Source organism: Xyrauchen texanus, chromosome 4, assembly GCF_025860055.1.
Source record: "Xyrauchen texanus isolate HMW12.3.18 chromosome 4, RBS_HiC_50CHRs, whole genome shotgun sequence".
NCBI classification, from domain to species: domain Eukaryota; kingdom Metazoa; phylum Chordata; class Actinopteri; order Cypriniformes; family Catostomidae; genus Xyrauchen; species Xyrauchen texanus.
This window is the reverse complement of record NC_068279.1, coordinates 4,030,089-4,052,162: the sequence shown is the minus strand read 5'-3', so window position 1 is coordinate 4,052,162 and position 22,074 is coordinate 4,030,089. Positions and strand designations below refer to the sequence as shown.

The 22,074-nt window shown below is 39.8% G+C and overlaps 1 protein-coding gene across 3 annotated transcripts in view; it reads right to left on the bottom strand.

Moving 5' to 3' along the window:
• pxna (paxillin a) overlaps nucleotides 1–22,074 on the bottom strand; it is a 33,861-nt gene that overhangs the window by 1,414 nt on the left and 10,373 nt on the right. For 2 of the 3 annotated variants that reach the window (XM_052125603.1, XM_052125604.1), the window contains 8 exons: nucleotides 14,452–14,657; nucleotides 12,664–12,871; nucleotides 9,175–9,367; nucleotides 7,659–7,809; nucleotides 2,050–2,208; nucleotides 865–1,038; nucleotides 374–455; nucleotides 84–232 (listed from right to left, as the gene is read on the bottom strand). In XM_052125603.1, the coding sequence (XP_051981563.1) occupies nucleotides 84–232; nucleotides 374–455; nucleotides 865–1,038; nucleotides 2,050–2,208; nucleotides 7,659–7,809; nucleotides 9,175–9,367; nucleotides 12,664–12,871; nucleotides 14,452–14,657 (1,322 nt within the window). Of the gene's footprint in view, nucleotides 1–83; nucleotides 233–373; nucleotides 456–864; nucleotides 1,039–2,049; nucleotides 2,209–7,658; nucleotides 7,810–9,174; nucleotides 9,368–12,663; nucleotides 12,872–14,451; nucleotides 14,658–16,808; nucleotides 16,852–22,074 lie in introns of those variants that run through there. The other variant, XM_052125605.1, reaches the window with a different exon arrangement.

Genomic DNA, 22,074 nt, shown 5'->3' with positions numbered 1-22,074 from the left:
ATACAGACAAAATGTGTAAACTAGAATCGACATACAACAGTTTTTCTCAATCAGTCAACCGGGCACATTATATTTAAACTGACCCTGCAGACAAAACACTCTGGATGCCAAAGAGAGTTGAGGGCAGAGATGTAGTTCTCCAGGATAGCACGGGTACAGCCGCCACATTTAGGTGCAAACATATCAAAGTAGTCTTTTTTACAGTACGCCTTTCCTTCCTTCTCATGGAAACCTGCAGGAAAACAGCAGAGAGAGAAAGAGAGGGGGTAGAAGATAAAACCTTTGTGAGTAAAGAAAAGAGGAAAAGAGCTGGTAAAAATGAATTGCCAGTTAGAGATAAGAAAAAAGGTTTATAAGAGTGGAAGCTGCTTACCCTCAGGGCCAAAGAATGACCCGCACTGGGCACAAAAGAAATGTTCTGGATGCCAAGTCCTATCTAATGCGGTCACCACTCTCTGCAGAAGAGAGAGAGAGACACAAATACAGAATATATTAATGAAACAATGTTTCAAGAATATCAGTCAAGTATATTTTCATTCACTTTCATCTCAATGGAAACTATAAAGGCTATTCAGAGTTGTAACTACATATTCAAAATGAACTATTATACTGTATATTCAGATTGTCAAATTATCTCCTATTGGCCCTTCATAATATCCAGGATATATACACATTTAAACTCCATTTCAGTGCAGAGGTTTGTTAAGGTTTACAATAAATTTGAAGCCAGAAGTAAAGTGGGGGTGGCTATAGTAAGTAACACCATCTGTGGGTGTTGACATATAAGCAACAAACACACACCCAGGTTTGATGAATGCCCTGTCTATGACCATTTAAAGTGTTGATACACAGCATAATCCTTACGTCCAGAATGGGTCCATTACAGTAGTAACAGCGTGGAGAGAAGAGGCTGTGGTAATCCTGTTCACAGTATGGCTGTCCGTCTCGCTCAAAGAAGTTTCTGGAACCTATTTCCTCCTGACAGTGAGTACACACAAAATGTTCTGGATGCCACGTCCGACCCATTGCGGTCACCACCTGAACGAGTCAAAGAAAACAAGGCTATACTTCTCAAATCGCTTAATGTATGAACTTGAGTTCATCATTCACAATATTTAGTTAAATATTTCAAATTAACCTGATCATTATGGTTTTCAACCAGTCTAAAAATAAAAAGCTGACTTGTGTGAAATTGCAGTCTGAATTGAATGTGATGAAACTGGTCGTTGTTCTCACTGGTTGCATGCAACAACAAACAACGTGACCCGTTTAGTCCGATTCATGAACATTTACATTTACATTTATGCATTTGGCAGACGCTTTTATCCAAAGTGACTTACAGTGCACTTATTACAGGGACAATCTCCCCGGAGCAACCTGGAGTTAAGTGCCTTGCTCAAGGACACAATGGTGGTGGCTGTGGGGATCGAAACTACAACCTTCTGATTACCAGTTATGTGCTTTAGCCCACCACACAACCACCACTCCAAAAACTAATGAAAAACAAATATAAAAATAATCAAAACAACGTTTTTAAAAAAAATCAATGTTCACAAATAACCCAAGACAACGTTATCTTAAAAATGTTGCAATTGTGTACTATTGAAAACAGCTCCGCTATCTCGAAGGCCATAACTTGAATGGATATTTTACGATGGTTCCCATAGCTATGGCTACATCTAAACGAATCCGGATGCCATTTTCAAATGTTTCTGAAAAGTTGCTCATCATGGGCCGCTATAACATGGGTCACCATCTTGATTTTTTTGTTTGAATGGATCACATGACTGCAACACATGACAACAAATCCACAAATTTCAACATAAAATTTTAGCTCCATTTTCACCGACAAAAATGCCGTCTTAATGTGGATAAAAGGCAAAATCGTAGAGAAAAAGATGCGCTTTCAAATGAAATTGTGGCCTGAAATGATCACAGACTGTCTTCCAGAAACTTGCACTCTTGGGCACAGCATTCAAATTATTGATCAGGATGTTGATTTTGACAGTAAATGAGATTGAGATTGTAAGAGTATGTCACTTCTATTACCTGGCCAGCAATGGGTTTCTTGCAAGCTCCACAAACTCCTTTGGCCACAGTTTGAACACCCAGTCGGTTGAGGTCTGACTGCAGGTTGCCCAGCATGTTGTCCAGTTTATTCGCCTGTTTCGGAACGCTGGTGGGGGAACTTTTACCCTGAGCCATAATCTATTGGAAAAAGAAAGGAAATGTAATGTTTTCTTAAGCACAGAACATGTGGGGTGCATCACTGATTACACCAAGGTAGAGCTTGACAGATGTCATTAGATTTTTAGTTCACTGGGATATGGAAAGGCTCTTGAATGTCAATTTGGATTATGTCTGTTTTACTAATCCAAGGAAAACAAATTCCAAAGCTTTCTCCATGAAATCAGTCTAGCCATCTAACAGTTACCACTGATGACCTTCCCTAAATACAACAGGATTAGCTAGGTTAAACAGGGTTATGAGTAAAAAAAAGTGTTGGTGTAACCCCATCTGTCTACTCTTTCTTTCAATTCAAAGAACTGTGAATCAGTAGCATTGTTTAGAAAGGAGAAAAGGCAACCTTCCTGAACTGGCATATTAAGCTATTTCTGCAAATTAACACACACTTAAACATGCTACTCCTGAAGTATTCTAACATAGCCGAACTGGTTACACTTTGCAGCTTACTCTGGCCAAGAGCCACATACTTTGACAGGAAGAGACCACCTGAATGATATTTAAAGCAATCCACCACATATATTTTTATTTTTGTAATGTTCTGCCAAAATAAATGCTACATTTGAATGGTTGTTGAAGGAGAAACATGCTTTGTGCCTCCATAATGGTGTAGTTACAGCTTCTACAAGCAGGGGCTGACTGCCAATGCTAACACACCAAACCCCCTGGGTTTAACAGCATTGTTTCTGGTCACTAGTACCTGTGGGCAATTCAAGGACAACAGAATTTGTTTATGCAACAAGAATCCAAGCAAGGACAGGAGGGAAAAACAAACCAGAAAGCACAAGGACAGACTGTCTGCAATGGACATGTCACCAGCCAACTATTTAATTAATGCAGAGACATTCCTAGTGTGTGCAATGTTTGGAAGTCAAAGACTTAGTAATGCTATAAGACATTGAGGAGGAGGAAGAAATAGAAACAAAGACACATGGTTCCCACTATTTTAAAAGACATTTACATTCATGCATTTGGCAGACGCTTTTATCCAAAGCGACTTACAGAGCCCTTATTACAGGGACAATCCCCCCGGAGCAACCTGGAGTTAAGTGCCTTACTCAAGGACACAATGGTGGTGGCTGTGGGGATCGAACCGACAACTTTCTGCTTAACAGTTTAGTGCTTTAGCCCACTACACCACCACCACCACTCCAAGACCTGATAGTGATAGGAGGAGGGGTGAGGTCTTTAGGTGGAGGTGAAGTTGGGGGTGACAGGGAGCGCATGGAGGAAGAGGTGGGGGAGGAGAGGGTTCTTTAGGGGCGGAGGTGGTGGAGTCTCTGGCTTTTTTGCCACCGGATGGTTTTGGACATTTTTGGTGGACTGGTGACTGGAGGAATGATGATCTGATCAACAAAGAAACATGAAACATAAAAAGGAAGCAAAAGATGATGTCAACAAATATTAAATAAATATGAAATGGCCCCAACTGTGCATTCCTCAAAGATAGTGTGTGTAATTTCAACACCACTGTTGGCACCAAACGGAACTGAATGGTTTCAACCTCCAATTTCAATTGTTTGGACAAACACGTAGTCCCACCTTAAACTTCCAGCATTTGTTGAGCTGCTCAACTAAGCTGGACGCCTCAAACCAATGTAATCACTACAGTTCTTTTTTTTTTTTTCCAAAGAACCCAACCAATATATGGTTTACATATTTCTCTCTAAATATTATGCTGGGAAAGAGGATGGAGTTAAAAAAGAGAAAATAATTACGTCAGCTTTAAAACTAAAATTATTGGCAAAATAAGAGTTTTGTGCTTAGCAAAACTTTGAGACTTTAAAACAAACCAATTAGATTAGCTGTAACAACACATAACAAGAAACTTTGTCGTACTAGCATTGATTATCAGCAGTTGGTCAGTTTAACTCGACATTATGAGCTGCTGAGTTGGATTGCAATTTTGTTAGTTTCACCAGTAAGCTTGTGACCTGAAGAAATGCTACCTTTTCCATAGTTGGTGATACACCATGCTCCTCTCTTGAACGCTGAGGGCTGGAACAGACAATGACCCCTTCTGTAAGCCAATCATCTGGCCGTTTACAGCGGCACTCCAGTTGGGTAAGACCAATGCTCAGTTTCCCTTGTAGCTCTTCAATGAGTCGATCCTGGGATGTACTCCTGTTAAGAATGACTGGGCCCATTTTTCTGTGCATGTGGCCATCATGAAACATTGAGTGGACATTGGATGTTTCCTTTGTACATCGGATTACAGATTTAAGCTGCAGAGAGGCAGCATTAATTAACCTCATTAAAGTGTCATGCAATGCTTTCTTCGCAAACAACATTTAAGAACTCAGTCCAATTCAATGGTCACACAAAAGCAGCCGGCAAAATTCATTGGTTCACACACCACTGAGCCAGTGCAATGGGTAGCTTAAAACGCCCTCTTTGTGACTCAAAATAGAAACATCACTAACCTTCCAGTCTTAAACCACGCTAGAGTAGGTACAAGAACCCTGAAGCAAACACAACATGCCAAAGCAAAAACTGACAAATGTAACCTTCCACTGCTATTTCCTTCACACATTAACTTCTGCAATTCCAAAATTGCATATTGCAAGAGCTCAGACTATTGAACCACAATAACTAACTACATTGCAGAGTAATTCAGCTCTCAAGCAGAGTGGGCAAAGAGTGAACATGGAATGCAGTTGTACAATGAACCTCAAACTCCTTTGCAGATCTGAAATGAAACAAGGAAGCCTAGCCTTGTTGTCAGTTCAGTGCCATATGCCTCAAATGTTGTGGCATACATTTGAACATCCCAAAGGCTTTTCTTCCAAAATAATTGTTCACATTTTACGCAATGCACAAAAGCAACATGCCTCCCCATAGTTTGGATTCCTCAATTCACCACCTACTAAAAACAAGATGCACTGCAAAGTGGTGTAACAGATTAGTGCAGCCAAATTCAATGAGCAGCCCTCCAGCAAAAGGCCTTGGTGGATTTTAGAAGTGCTAAGTGATGCTTACATATTTGTTTCATGTTTTTGTATTGCATATTTAACTTGCTAATGGAGGATGCCTTCTATACAAGCAAGATGGAAAAGTTCAGATTGGGTATCAACAGGCCCCTTGGCCCAAGGATCAGGCTCATCTATTTGAGAAAGTATAAAGAGCCATACAGCGTCTGCATGCTTTCTTTTCTCATGCATGTTAAATTTAGGGTTGCAAATTGGAGACAGGCTGACAAAGTTGGTGTGACAAATTTGGATACTTGTCCAGATGCAGACAGCCTTTCAGCTGATGGCTGGAGAAGAGGGAGGTCCAGAGAAACATCTGACATTCCAGAGAACACAGTGGAGTTTTGGGAATCGTCCTTCCATCCGGCCTCAGTTACTGAGGTAACAGAACCTTGACGGCCATTCTGTGGTTTTGATCGACCCAGAAGTGCCAGGTCTTGGCACTCATTTCATTGACTTTGGTTGGGAAAGACTGTATAACAGCAGCTTTTCCAGAGCTTTTTCAAGCAAAGGCTCGGGGCAAGGAAGACGAATCCCCAATATGCCTTATTCAGAGTTAAGTTTCTCTTCGGAAAGCTTTGGAGTTAATGTTAGTGTTGAAACTGGAGGAGCAGTCACTTTAATGGGAGCTGGCACAGGACACTTACTAGTAATACCTGCCTCAGAACTTGGGAGCCTTGGCATAGACCCAGAGGATTGGACTTTTTGGTGCTGTAAAAGGACTGCTATTCTTGGGAACCTTTTTGGGCCTTGGGCTCTTCCTTACCATGACTGGGCTAGGGTTTTTGACAAGTGTAACAGGACCAGAACTTTTCATAATCAACAATCCTACTTGAATCCTTGATAACTACTGGTGGGCTGGGGCTTTTAGCCACTGAAACAGGGCTAGAAATCCCTGGAATCGTAACTGGTGAGGAGGCCTTTGCGATCACATTTGGACTGTTTTTCGAGACTGAAACAGGACTTGAGGCTTTTGGTAATTTATCACCTTGTTTGTTTAAACTTGACACTAGCAGGCTTGAACTTTTTACAGATGGTTTTGTTGAGGAACTAGGCATTTTATGAGACTTGGAGGTTCTAGCCTTCTCTAGAAGAGGAGTGCTTTGGTTGGATATCCCTACTTCTGGGTCAGGGACCTTAATAGTCTCAAGTCAATACAAGACTGGGAAGGTCTTTAGTGGAAAATTAATCCTCCTTAACTGATGGGAAAGACTAAACAATCAACAAAAACAACAACAATCAAAGAAAAGGAGAAAAAGTGTTTGAGACAAAGCAGCATGGAAGGAAGATAGAAGAACTATAGAGAAATAAACTTGTTTAAGTGGGTGACATGAAATATGAGTTGTCTACACTATAAAGTATATTTGGTTTTCCTGTAGGTTATGGGTTAAATTCACAGATAACTTACAATGGATCACTTGAATGTACTGTAGGCCGCTTTGAATAAAAGCATCTGCAAAACGCATAATGTAAATATCCTCTCTGATCCATGATCTTGTTCTCTCTGCAGAGATTCATCCAAACGTCGGATTGGGAAGAATGCACCTGCTATCACATGTCCGGATATTCTGTACCCACTCCTCCAGAGAGAGAGCAGTCATCTTTAGAAGAAAGCAGCAAGTCAGAGAGCGAGGAAAACGTTGTAGATCCAGATGACAATTTCAGAGGTGGAGCGGAGGAGAGAAACCCATACTACCCCAACCAAAAAGACCTCAAAAACGTGATTAGATATCTTGGTCCCACCAAGTCCAAAGCTGAGCTTTTGACGTCTAGGCTCAAGCAGTGGAAGTTGTCGGATGAAAGTGTGCAAGTCGCAGATCAGAGGAAGTGTCACCAGCCTTAAGAACCCAGCTTCTTAACCCGTCAAGATGGGCTCGTCTTCTGCCACAATGTGATCAGCCTGTAATCAGAATGAGTGGCACCTCTTCATTGACAGCTCATTCAGGAGCCTCAAAGCCGTGCTGCTCCAAAATGGTAACAAGTACCCGTCTATTCCCCTGGCTCACTCGGTGCACCTCAAAGAGGATTACATCAAGACCTTGCTGGATGCCTTGAAGTATGATGAGGAGTACATTTGGGGGCTGATTTGTGAAAGTGATTTACAGTATAATCGTAAATCTCGAAAAACTACTCACTTGTAAATACATGTTTATTTGGATTAATATGTTGTTGTTTTTTTTCAGACTTTATGTGAACGAAAAGACACAAATTCAACCGTCATCTCATTGGAAATAGGTACATTTCAAAATATCACTGTCCTGGTCACAAAAGCAAAGTTTGTGGTAAATAATAGCCATTTTCTATACTTTTGAGGCATAAGCAATTAGGATACAACACTTACTACCAAGGAACTACATAGTGTTACATAGTATAATCATGTTTGTGAACTAAACACAGAAAAAAATGTAATGACATGAAGTTTTTCTGCCTTTCTCAAAGACTTACATTGCTCTGAACTTTGAAGTCAGATAGTGAAGCCATGAGTTCATCAAGCTCTCGTGTAGCTGAGGAGGCAGAGATTCTAGATTGCTGCTGGGCCAGAGTATCATCCTGAGCTTCTTTCAACTCAGGAAATTGGGGCACTGATGAAGCAGGCCTAAAAACATTACAAAAATAAAACCATATGGTAAGAAAAGGACTAGAGAGCACAGATACAGTATGAGCTAGAGGCCAAAAAGAGATCTTCCACCGGGATTCTAAACTCACACTGCAGAAAAATACAGCAAAACTAATTAAAGGAATATTCCGGGTTCAATACAAGTCAAGCTCAATCGACAGCATTTGTGGCATAATATTGATTACCACAAAAAATTATTTTGAATTGACCCTCTTTAAAAAATAAAAATTGTATTATCTTGTTACAATGGCACCTGTCAAGGGGTGGGATATATTAGGCAGCAAGTAAACAGTCAGTTCTTAAATTTCATGTGTTGGAAGCAGGAAAAATGTGCAAGCGTGAGGATCTGAGCGACTTTGACAAGGGCCAAATTGTGATGGCTAGACGACTGCGTCAGAGGATCTCCAAAACGGCAGGTCTTGTGTGTGTGTGTGTGTGTGTGTGCGCGCGTGTGGGGGGTTAGTACCTACCAAAAGTGGGGTTAGTACCTACCAAAAGTGGTCTAAGGAAGGACAAATTGTGTGCCGGCGACAAGGTCATGGGTAGCCCGTCTGGTCTGATCGCACAGAAGAACTTAATGCTGGCCATGATAGAAAGGTATCAGGTGAAAGGTGTCATACACACTGTGCATCGCAGTTTGCTGTATATGGGAATGCATAGCCGCAGACCAGTCAGAGCGCCAATGCTGACCCATGTCCAGTGGCGAAAGTGCCTACAATGGGCACATGAGCATCAGAACTGGACCATGGATCAATGGAAAAAGGTGGCCTGGTCTGATGAATCACCTTTTCTTTTAGATCATATGGACAGCTGGGTGTGTGTGCATCACTTACTAACCTTTTTATGTAAAGCTATAGCCAATTTTACAGCTTCGTCACTTAATGTAATGTCAAAAAAACATAAAACTACTGTAAAAATTTCAATTTAAACACGATAACACACAATTTTTAACATAAGAATTCATGTAAGTGCTTTTATAAAATTATAAACGTCACATTTCTGCCTTTATACCCTAAAAACATTTCCCCATTCACTTCCATTATAAGTGCTTCAGCGTAACTTACATTTTTGCTTTTTTTAAGGAAATGGACAGACAAGTCAAATTTCTTTTTTGTGGTAATCAACATATATGCCACAAATGCTGTCGATTGAGCTTAACTTGTCTTGAACCCAAAATATTCCTTTAAGTCTGATTCATGAAAAATGAATCATTCAACAGAAGACTCGTGAGTCATCAGTTTAAACCAATCTGATGAATCTTTCACTGAAAGAAGTCACTGAAACTGTCAGAGCGTTTAATGAGCCAATTGTTACTTTCAATAAAAAGTAACTAAGTAAGCTTACGCAGGGGCTGGAACGGAGCTCTCCAGCTCATTTAATAAACTCTCCACGCTGGGTCTGACGTCTTCGATCCCATGACCTGCTGTATGATGTTTGGGTTTTTCTAACTTGGAAGGAGAGGCTTTCACTACTGACGAGACACCATTTTCTAGAACATATCGCTGAGTGTTGCTGGCTTGTTTAGGGGTGTACGCTTCTGTCAGTGAGAAATAAAAAGACATTCATTAGATTTGTTTGATTTACTGTCAAAATGTGAATTTCTTATTTGTGGAATGAAGCAACTTTCATAACTTAACCTTTGTGCTGTTTGTTTTGTACGAACATATTTTGTGTTGCTGGTAAAAAACTAGTTTCAGTCTCTCATACATTATCACCAGACATTGCATTAGATCTTTTAACAACTTCCTTTTTAGTAATTATGACTGAATGTTTTTATTGATAGAAGGATGACTTGAACGGCTAAATATACACACATAAATATAATAAACAGTAGTGGCTTTTTTTATATTACTTCCTGAAACATACATATAGCATAGACAAAGACATATCGAAACTTACAGCAGACTATCCCGATTGAAACGAGCCCAAACACAACATATGAGTAGATCTTTAAATATTGCTCAGAGTGTACATAGAAACATGATGCACAAAAGGGTGCTCAACACACATTGTGTTTGTGTGAGTGTGTCTTTGTGTGTGTGTGCACATGTTGAGGACTAAGTGTGCAAACATACATCCACATTTGTGCTCATCTAAAGGATTAGGATGCTCCTGAACACATACAATCTGTATTTTGCAGTCTAATCCATTAATTTCCAATGGCCGGTCATTTTTGACAGGGAACACAACAGTGTAATGAAGTGAAATAAACCCTTTTTTTTTTTTTATAAAGAAAATGGCCTAATTTATTTTATTTCTTTTTCAGATACCATATGTGAACAAAGTCGAGGACTTCTATTCCAATTTGATTAAATAAAAAATGTCTAAATGACAGGGACACAGCATAAGGGTTAAACAAGTCATTAACAAACATTGCATTATACTAACAACACTTCAAGTAAAACTAAACGTCAAGTGCTTTACTTCAGGGCACAACAGCCTGAAAGAGGAACAGGTAGTATTTGTCATAAGGTTAAAGTATAACTAACCAGACTCAATAAGGACCAACAAAAAAGGCTCTGAAATAAGGTACCATTGGACCCATTTACAATTAGTCACTTTATGCATCTTGACCGATTGGATTACTAACCGATTAGATGTGCATATTCTATTTAAACTTTGCTACATAACAGTGTCTCTGCAAATGGATATAACATCCAATCTTCTATTGGCACACAAATATAGTAACAGATTTCACTTCCCTCAAAATGCATGAAGTTACCAAGTGTAAATACATCATTTAAGAACTAAGATGTTTGTTTCAACACACACACAGTAGTGTTTCCATGTTTTATGGGGACTTTCCATAGACATAATGGTTTTTATACTGTACAAACTTTATATTCTATCCCCTAAACCTAACCCTACCCCTAAACCTCACAGAAAACTTTCTGCATTTTTACATTTTCAATAAAACATTGTTTAGTATGATTTTTAAGCGATTTGAATTATGGGGACACTAGAAATGTCCTCATAAATCTCACACACACACACACACACACACACACACACACACACACACACATGTTGTGTTTCCATGTTTTATGGGGACTTTCCATAGACATAATGGTTTTTATACTGTACAAACTTTATATTCTATCCCCTAAACCTAACCCTACCCCTAAACCTAACCCTCACAGAAAACTTTCTGCATTTTTACCTTTTCAAAAAACATAATTTAGTATGATTTATAAGCTGTTTTCCTCATGGGGACCGACAAAATGTCCCCACAAGGTCAAAAATTTCGGGTTTTACTATCCTTATGGGGACATTTGGTCCCCACAAAGTGATAAATACACGCACACACACACACACACACACACACACACACACACACACACACATTAACTTTGGATTAAAGCATCTGCCAAATGCATCAATGTAAAAGTAAATAAACTCTAATGTTGTGACCTCATTATCTACGTTTCCATCCAAGGATTTTTTTTGCAAAAAAGTTAGCGCATCAAAATAAAGTTGATGAAAACGCAAATTATCGCTAAAATTTCACAAGTGTCGACATAATATTTTCCCGTTAAACTGGCGCATAAACTCTATGTCGATACTTCAAATGTGGCAAAAACTGGTTTGGAAACACTTTTTGTTTCGAGAAAATTGGCATTAATGCAAAAATGTAGTGTGAAATGACAGAGTTTATCCCAATCGTTAGCCTCATGACAACAGTAGACATCCTTGAGAAAGCCAATTTGTTGTACGCGATTATGGATTGATCTTAACGGCATATTGATCCGATGCTGCAAACATGACACTCCAGGAGTGCCGACACAAATATCTCATATCATGCACATCTTTGCGATTAATTTATTCGCGGTAGCCATCCGTTTATTTATCAGGATCCATTTTATTATATTAAGTTGCTTTTCCACACCATTCAAAATAATAGACGGCAGTCATGCAATCAGCCCACAATACAAAAAACAAAACACATAATTTATGTGCACAAAGATGTTTTAAATTAAACATAAATACACACTAATATGGGAAAAGATTCAGTGAGCTTTTTTGGAACACTAACATATAAATAACAGATTTTTTCACGACTAACTATCAGAACTATTTGTCCAATGCGGAGTTCACTTTCATAAAACAAGCTTTTGAAAATGTTAAATCTTACCCTCTTTACCTCGGATTGCATTGGCTGAGATCCTTCAGAAAATGTAAAATTGCATTATGAAGCTAAAATTAATTTTAGATGACAATCAAGTTCAGTTAGTCGTTAAAAGTTGCGGGACATAATGCAGTTGTAATGGCAATGCTTTAGATTATAAATCAGGAATGTATCATATATGTAAACCCTGATATTACACTGCATCAATATTTCTTTATTAGCTGTGCACACAGCATATACACGTCGATGGATGGTCCTTATACCATTTTTCCCCACTACTTGGTGCAGGTTACCAGCTTGAACCGGGCCATGCTGATTTGCTATCTGGTTGGAACTGGTGGCAACCTGCGATAGGTGCAACATCAGGACCAATATTACAGTCCTATCAGAAGGGCAACTGTTCCCTTTCGATTATAATTCCTCATCTTCTGATTGTATTTATTTGTGAAATTAAAAAACTCATGCGACAGTGTTTTTTTACAGGCATAAAGTCATCACGCACACCATTTTTATAGATAAAAGTCCATTTGAATGGAAACAGGAAGATGGCATTTTCACTTTGTCGATAACAAACCGGAGTGAAAAGTGGATAGAAACTAGGCTATCGACCCAATATACAGTACTTTCCAAAACAGATAGTTCACCCAAAATGAGAATTCTGTCATGTTGTTCCAAAACGTTTTATCCGTGAGTTGTGAAATTCTCACCTTCAGTAGGGAATGATGGAATGTTGTGCTGTACAGCGTTGAGCTCCAGCAACAGTCGGTCCAGCTCAGACAGATTACTGCCCAGTGATGAGCTCATGACTGCCGCAGGCGAGTCAGTAGTCTTCTGTTTGTTGGGGAAACTGTAAACGTGCTCTTCGTCAGACTCCGACACAGAAGGACTGATGCTTTTCTGAACGGAGCTGAAAGACTTGAGCAGAAAAAAGTAATTTATTTATAAGTAATCAGTTCTTCTGTCTTGCATGGTATTTCATGGCTTTCGAAACCGCTTTTTTTCTCTTATGACATTTTATAGTTTTATTAATTATAGTGAAAATCTATCAAAGTTAAAGTTTAATGCCATCACATAAATAAATGGTAAATGGTAAATGGTCTGCACTTATATAGCGCCTTTTTAAGCCTTAACGGTATTCAAAGTGCCTTACACTGCGTCTCATTCACCCATACACACACACATTCATACACCAATGGCGGCAGAGCTGTAAGGTGCTAGCCTGCCATTGGGAGCAACTTGGGGTTCAGTGTCTTGCCCAAGGACACTTCGGCATGTGGAGTCGTGTGGGCCACCAACCCTGCGATTAGTGGCTGACCCACTCTACCAATTGAGCCACAGCCGCCCCTATACTGCTCTGATTGTAAAAGGATCAAATCATTTACATAGGGAAGTCTTAAAAGGTACATTAGCAAAAAAGACTCTCAGAGAGTGTGGAAAATGGTCATGAAAACTGAAATATTGGTGAAGAGTTACATTTAAGTCGACTTCAGGGAAAACGCTATAAATATGTTAAATATGGTCCCTTTAAAGAAACCTTGAATGTGTTGAACCGGCTTTATGGCATCAGACTCCGGAACAATTAAACGTTAAGTGCTTTACTTCAGGGCACAACAGCCTGAAAGCAGAACAGGTGGTATTTGTCATAAGGTTAAAGGATAACTCACATGACTCAATAAGGACCAAGAAAAAAGGCTCTGGAATAAGGAACCATTAGGCCTATTTACATTTAGTCACTTTATGTGTCTTGATCGATCGCACTGCATCCAATTAGGTATAAACATTCAGTTTACACTTAGCCAAATATACAATATATGTAAATATTAAAGAGTTCACTTTCATGATAATGACGCTAATTCTAGGCAGCAAAATTTTGCTGTAATTGATGTGGCTTGTAAAACTTAAAAACAGGTGGGCAGCCAGGTCTCCTAAGCAACCAAATTGGCCTGGTTGCTAGGGAGGGTAGAGTCACATGGGGTAACCTCCTCGTGGTCGCTATAATGTGGTTCTCGCTCTCAGTGGGGCACGTGGCGAGTTGTGCATGGATGCCGCGGAGAACAGCGTGAAGCCTCCACACGTGCTACGTCTCCATGGTAACTCGTTCAACAAGCCACGTGATGTGATTGGTGGATTGACAGTCTCAGACATGGAGGCAACTGAGATTTATACTCCGTGATCCAAATTGAGGCAAGTCACTATGCCACCAAGAGGACTTGTAGTGCATTGGGAATTGGGCATTCCAAATTGGGGAGAAAAATAAAAACAAAACTGGTGGGCGACTAAAATTGCTTTGACCATTGCAGTACAAAAGGCAACACACATATGAAATACTGGGCTACCAAACTTCCAAATGATACCATATTTCCGTTTGGGAGAAGTTTCATGTTTCAAGTCACATAAAATGACCAAGTGTAAATGTTAAGAACAAATGTCAAGTGTTCAGCACTAATCTCTAACTTATTTGTAACTCTGTTATAGTGTGTTGCGGCATGATTTACCTGGGCTGATGAGTGCTTTGACTCTGGTTTTTCTGACAAAGTTCCATTCAGAGTTTGGACGGATTGGGAAGTCAGTCGAGATGGGGAGAACACTTCCTTGTACAAGTCACTTCCTGTGGGGCAGGAATATGGCGTCTCATCTGGGAGAAACGCAGCTTGTTTGCAAATATGGGAAGTTGTGGACTCCAAATCTGCAAGAAGAGCATCTGTATGCAATAGAGAAACAAATTATAAGAACGAGTGTAAAATAAACTAAATCAAAACACAAACATGCTTCATCATCTTTTAAAAAGAGCTAGATTTGGAAGAAAATGTCGCCACAACAGAACACTTCTAATAGGGGAGCCTACAAACTTCCAAAGCTCCCATAGACATTTTATGGAAGGTACACTGGATGGACGTCTATGGGGGAGATGCCTCAGTGTGCTGAATAAACTGTTTCCACTTCAATATGTTTTACAATAAACAACGCCTTTGGAATGAACTAATGTGTGGAGTTTACCATGATAAATGTAAGTTTTATAAGAGAAGTCACAGATGGCTTTGCGACAGATAGGCGTCACTTTACGGCTCGCCCAATTCATTTGTAAGGTGAATCATTGATGTAATAAGCTAGTTGACCTTTAAAACAGCATGCCTACAGGCATCTTATTGATTATAACAGAAAATACAAAAGCAAAAGTGCATGTGCATAAAGGGACACAAATGCTTTTATGGTCACATGACATCAATGTTAATAAACAAGTCATTTTCACACATAATACTGGAAAATTTGGGTTGTAAACTACTCTTCAGATTACTACCAAACTGTGATCTGAACAGCTCTCGTTAAACGTCCTTCAGAGTATCTAATGGTTAAATTGAGTTTTGGCTAGAGCTGGATGTTATTATGAATATACTGTGAATATTTTAAATGATATTGCTGGTGATCTAAAATTGTGAATATTTTGATGACCTTAATGAGTTCGTAAGTTCGGTTAATTTCCGTGAATCATTCCAAATTGTCCATTTCATTGTATTGATTCAAAACTTGAGTTAACGATTCGCTTGCGACACTACTTAAACGTGTTCACCGTATGTATTGTTCTATTGGTGCATATAACTGAAAATAATGAAATAACATTATTCTTTGTGGACGAAGGTATAAGGAGGTATTGCCCCAAGTGATGGACGTTCAAGTACCTCGGGGTCTTGTTCACGAGTGAGGGGACAATGAAGCGGGAGGTTAGCCGGAGAATCGGGGCAGCGGGGGCGGTATTGCACTCGCTCTAATCGCACCGTTGTTACGAAGAGAGAGCTGAGCCAAAAGGCAAAGCTCTCGATCTACCGGTCAATTTTTGTTCCTACCCTCACCTATGGTCATGAAGGCTGGGTCATGACCGAAAGAACTAGGTCACGAGTACAAGCGGCCTAAATGGGCTTCCTCAGAAGGGTGTCGGGCTTCTCCCTTAGAGATAGGGTGAGGAGCTCGGTCATCTGTGAGGAGCTCGGAGTAGAGCCGCTGCTCCTTTGCGTGGAAAGGAGTCAGATGAGGTGGTTTGGGCATCTGGTAAGGATGCCCCCTGGCCGCCTCCCTAGGGAGGTGTTTCAGGCACGTCCAGCTGGGAGGAGGCCTCGGGGAAGACCCAGGATTAGGTGGAGAGATTACATCTCCACACTGGCCTGGGAACGCCTCAGGGTCACCCAGTCAGAGCTGGTTAATGTGGCTCGGGATAGGGAAGTTTGGGGCCCTCTGCTGGAGGATAAGCGGTTGAAGATGGATGGATGGATGGATGGATATTCTTTGTGGACATTTAGTGAAAATAAAGAGTGGAAAACACTAATAACCAGCTTTGAACTGTGTATTAATTCATACACTAAACAATTTGAATCCAATTGGCAAAAACTGGTTGAAATTATGGTTTTAAAAAATAAACACATACCATTTCAGAGCAAATACATATTGAATGTCAATGATATATTGAATATCATAAACTAAATTATACATATAATGTAGTTATAATGAGATATAATGTTCTTAGCCCAGTCCTATTTAAAGCACCTTGATGTGTTAGCCTTGTTAGCATTTGACGATGCATCTAACATACCAGTTATGCAGTCTAGACTCAAACAAGATGAGCATAAGTTTAACAACTAACTTAACCAATTTCTGCAAGCAGATAGGTTTTCAGGTCACAAACACACAAAGCATTGTTATTCACACAATATCAACCATCAATAACAGCAGACCTCAACAATCAGCCAATAACCCATTACATCCATGAAACTGGAAAGGCACAAATGTAAAGATAGTTTTCCAAAAAACAAATTAACCAAAAAACTAACATAAAAACAACAGAGTCAAGCTGGTTACTTACACTCTGAGAGAGACACAGAAAGTAACACCCTGTTGAGCAGTCTGTCTTTACCTCAGACAGGAGGAGCCAAGACAAGGAGTGGACAAAACAAACAGTAAAATGTTGGGAAATCATAGAGAGATCTAGATGAAGAGGAAAACAGAAAAAGAAAAGAGAGACACTCCGAGAGAGGACAACTACTATAAACTTGGTTTTTGGAGCTTCAAAAGAGAAATCTCCATTCACTTGCATTATAAGAAACCTACTGAGCCAAGATAATTTTCTATTTTTTTTTTTTTATGTGTTCTGCAGAAGATTCTGTTTAGTGATGCTAATGGCAGAGAAATAACACACTTTACCTTTAATTACCAACCAAATATTAACACAAACCCAAAACCAGCACTTTGTGAGGTGATCTAAAACTGGAGATAGAAACCTCAAAGTAACTTTATGTTCTAAATCTTTACCACAACATTGCCGATATCATAAACCCTATTTTATGTCTGCTTTAGGTTTATTTATCTCTTTATCTAAATATGAGATTATTTGTTGTAAAACTGGAAAAAACAAAGAATGTAGAAATGTGAATGTAGGATGCCAAAACCTGTTATCTGATGCAAACTCTGCCTTAAAGGCTCATTGTTTCTGCCTATTTCATAATCCATTCATCACCACCACAACATGCATACTTGTACGCCCCCTACTAGTCAACAAGTGGAACTATCGATGAACCTTAAACAAATAAAGGGGCAACAATACCATTAAATTGATCAACAGGTCTTTAAAAATACACACTTTTCCAGTCTCAATCATGAAATAAAATAAATCATATACACAGAATGAACTTGATAAATAAACCAAAAGGATCTAATGTTGGCCAGAAGATGAGTCATTTAGTAGAGGTGTCTTTGGAAACAGTTCTTCCTGAGAGATTTGAGACCACCAGAGTGGCCAGCCAAGGAGAGACCAAAGACCCCAGCGCTAAAATAAGACATCCCCAGCCCTAAACCTGCCACACAAAACCACGAAAAGCACCCCAAGCTGTAAAACCCGATAGATCTGAGAAAGTAAACAAATAATAACCCTGAATTCTTTTGTTGTTGTTGATGTTAAGATTTCTATTGATTCCATACACAGAAACCAATAAACACAACATAATATACAGAATCAGTTACATAAATTAAAACCCCTCCTCCCGAACATCCCCCTGACACAAACACGCATTACAGTGGTCTCAAACAAGAGTGCACATACACAATCTAAAAATCAAACATCCCGCTCCAATGCCCCTCCCTGAGAACCCTCCAAAAAGTCAAAATATCCACCCCACTTCCTATCAAACAAATCCCACTTTCCCAACCTTCTGTAGATCGCCTCCCTCAAATGTCGCAACCTCACTTCTCTCCCCGCACCACTCCTGAAACGAGGGTGTCCCAGCCGTCTTCCACCCACTGAGTATTATTCTCCTGGCCATCATAACTCCGGCCAGGACCCAACCGCTCAAGGGGCTATCCCCAAAATTAATGACCTCCCAATCACCCAGAATGGGGCAAAATGAAAACCGTATGTCCAACACATCACACATAAATCCCTGATTCTTCAACCAAAATTCTAGTACTTTAACATCCAAAATGATGGCATCTGATTGGCATCGCCAGCAGGTGGATGTGTCTTTAAGACCAAGTCTATACAATCTAGAGGGGGTCCAATATAATCGATTCAAAATCTTAAATTGCATCAGACGTACCCTTGAATCTCTAGATGTAGACTTGATGTTTTTTAGAATCTTATCCCACACTCCCTCATCCAATACCAAATTTAAATCTATCTCCCATAATCTCCTGAGACATGTCTGGATGTTTTGTGGCCCCTTTAAATGTAGTTCACAAAACCAAGCATTCTCAACGAACGTTGCCGCTCATTTCAAATACGTCAGAGCGTCCACGAATTTTCGATAGCATTGTCGGAAGGGCAGCCAGAGCGAATTTTGATGCTCTCGCCGCCTCTGGTCTGAACGCACGGTAAGAGAGTCCACGCGACAACTTTGCCATCGGATTATTCGTCACAAAGAACGTGTATATTCATTCACAGAACTGTCTCGAAGGTGTGTTCACATGGAGGCTGCATAAAAACTCAAATACACCATGACTTACTCAGACCGTCAACTTTATAAAAGTCATCCATTGTGTAGGCATGAAGATGTTTTGCAGTCATTCTTAGTATCCATTCTCAATCTGGCCTGAAACCTCATTTCAAACGCGATCATCCGTCCATGCAATAGTTTCTTGAAGGAGTCATGCCACAATCAAACTCCAGCCACTAGGTGGAACCAACGCAAAAAGAAAACATGTTTCCACGCCCAGTTTCCTCGGACAGCCAGAATAAGTACAGCAATTTAATCCAACATAAAAATAATACAAAACCAGCAAAGTACGAAGAGCTCATGATTCACATGTCTGCTTCTCGCATGGAGTCACTGATCTCCAATAACCCTGAATTCTTGAGCATTCTGTCCCCGCCATAAGACACGAGAATGGGGGAAGAGTTCTGGTTACACATTACGGAAATGACACAACATAGGTTTCCATCATATAGGGGAAAACATTGCAAAACAACAAAGATGCAAAGTGAATGGCACAGTCTGTCAAGAAACTTGCAGCTGCAAGAATTAGGATTACTGATTCAGTAATAACAGTATGAGCAATGCTGTAGAAATCAGACACATTCTCAGAACTCAGGGCTGGGCGATATATATACATATATCAAACATTTGAGTTTATCTTGCTGACCATATGAAATTAATCAACACAGTGAATATTTAAATTAGCTTTTTATTTGCCTATCAGGCCTATATTTCGAAAAGACATAACTAATTCTCTCCACAAATGTCATATCAAAAATATTCAACCCCGTAAGTCAATCATCTGTGGAGCATCCTTTACCCTTAATACCAGCAAATAAATATTTCAGGTAAGTGTTCTCAGGCTTCGGACACCTTTTTAAACATTTCTCATGAGCAAAAGATTCCCGCTCATTGACATTCTTTGGTTTCTGTGCAGCCACTGCTTCCTTGAAATCCCAACAAATGTTTGCAATGGGATTTTAATGATGTCTGAAAGGGCCATTTAAGGACATTCCACGACCCATCCCTGAACCAGATTTTGGACAACTTTGATATATCGTTGGCGTTACTGTCTTGCTGGAAACTCCAAGCTTCAATTTACACATTGAAAGCATCACATTTCTCATGCCAAAATGGCCTGATACTTGAAAGAAGCCATGGTGTCTATATTTATTTAAAGGTGTGTTTTAAATCATGTTTCTGTTATAGACATGCCATGTGGGACCAATTACCAGATATGACTAAAACACATGGAAATAGAAAGAGATACAGTCCAGTATTCCAGTTCTTATGCAAAAATAAACAGGACTAGTGGTGGTGGCGTAGTGGCTAAAGCACAGGGCTGTTAATCAGAAGGTCGCTGGTTCAAACCCCATGGCCACCACCATTGTGTCCTTAACTCCAGGTTGCTCCGGGGGGATTGTCCCTGTAATAAGTGCACTGTAAGTCGCTTTGAATAAAAGCATCTGCCAAATGCATAAATGTAAATATAAATCACTAAAAAATATATTAAAGCCAAAACACAATTATGATGCGTTTCTGTACGTCTAAAGTTGTTGCAATGCTACAGTCTTAATTTTCTGTAATAGCCTGTGACCAGAACACCTTGCATTTAACCATAAGCCAACGATGAGGCAATGTGCTGTCAACTCAAGCACATGAAGCCATAATGTGGTTACAATGAGGAAGACAGATACAGTACAGAACTGTGACCGAACTAAAGCACAAATAATACATATTAAGTGTCCCTCGAAGCAAATTCTCAGCTAATACTTAGCTAATGCGTTACTGGCCTATTAATGTATTATTGAACGTAACAGTTTTGGAATTTAATACTGTTGGATTTCACTGAAGAGGACAAGTGTGTGTAAATACAAAATACACAAGCTGGTGGTTCTGAGCACCTAGTTTAATTTTTTTATTATTAAACTTAGAGATAAAATGCAGAAACATAGGTATAAACCACCAAAAAATGCAAATTAATTGATATACAGACAGTACCGCCGCTCCCAATAAGGAGACTACTCAATCTGCATAGGGCACCAACTCAATAGGGACGCACCATCTTACGCTAAGAGGGCTCTAGAAAGTCCACCGGCTGCCCTTAATCACACGTTATATGTTATTCAAGGACCCGGAAGCAGTTGCAGAACACAGATGATCGCTTCACGCTCATATCACTGGAGCCAGCTGGTACGTGATAGCTGTGCGGTATGTGTAAACCTCACTGTCCTGGCCTCAAGAGGCGCACTAGCAACTGAAGCTAGGGTCTGTAGCCTTTAGCCACCTCGTTAGCATGCCTGCTTCCCATGCCAGAGATGCCGGTTTGAATCCCGTTCAGAGCGGATCGAGCAGGGCCGGTTACAATAGTGCCGTGACCCGGATGGGAGTGAGGTTTAGGGGGGTGAGTCTAACGGGACCAGCTGGTACATGAAAGCTGTGCAGTGTGTAAACCTCACTCCCCTGACCTCAAGATGCGCACTAGCAACTGATGCTACAGGATGTAGCCTTTAGCCACCTCGTTAGCATGCCAACAATTAAAAAACAGTGCCAAAAGACTCAAGAACACCTCCCTTTGTAAACAGCCACCAAATCCCTACTTAAAGGAATATTCTGGGTTCAATACAAGTTAAGATCAATCGACTGCATTTGTGGCATAATCTTTGATTGACAAAAATTCGTCGTTTTGAGATTTTAAGGTTTACGGTGTTAGGTCATCTAGCAGCGGAGTTGTAAAATTGGATATAACTTCACACAGAAAAGGTTAGTAAATTATTTTATTCCACTAAAATCATCTTAACAGGCATATTGTTTGTCTTTTGGTTAAACAGTGAGCATTTTAACGTGTACAGATTGACCCCATTCACTACCATTGGAAGCTTTTTTAAATTTTTTATAAAAAGGTTGAATTAAATGTTTGTCATACTCAACATTATGCCACAAATGCTGTCAATTGAGATTAAAGTTGACCCAAAATTGAAAATTCTCATCATTTACTCGCCCTAATGCTATTCCAGATGTGTGTGACTTTCTTTCATCTGCTGAACACAAATGAAGATTTTTAGAGGAATATCTCAGCTCTGTAGGTCCTTACAATGCAAGTGAATGGGTGCCAAACTTTTGAAGCTCCAAAATCCACATTAAGGCTGAAATGATTAGTCGACG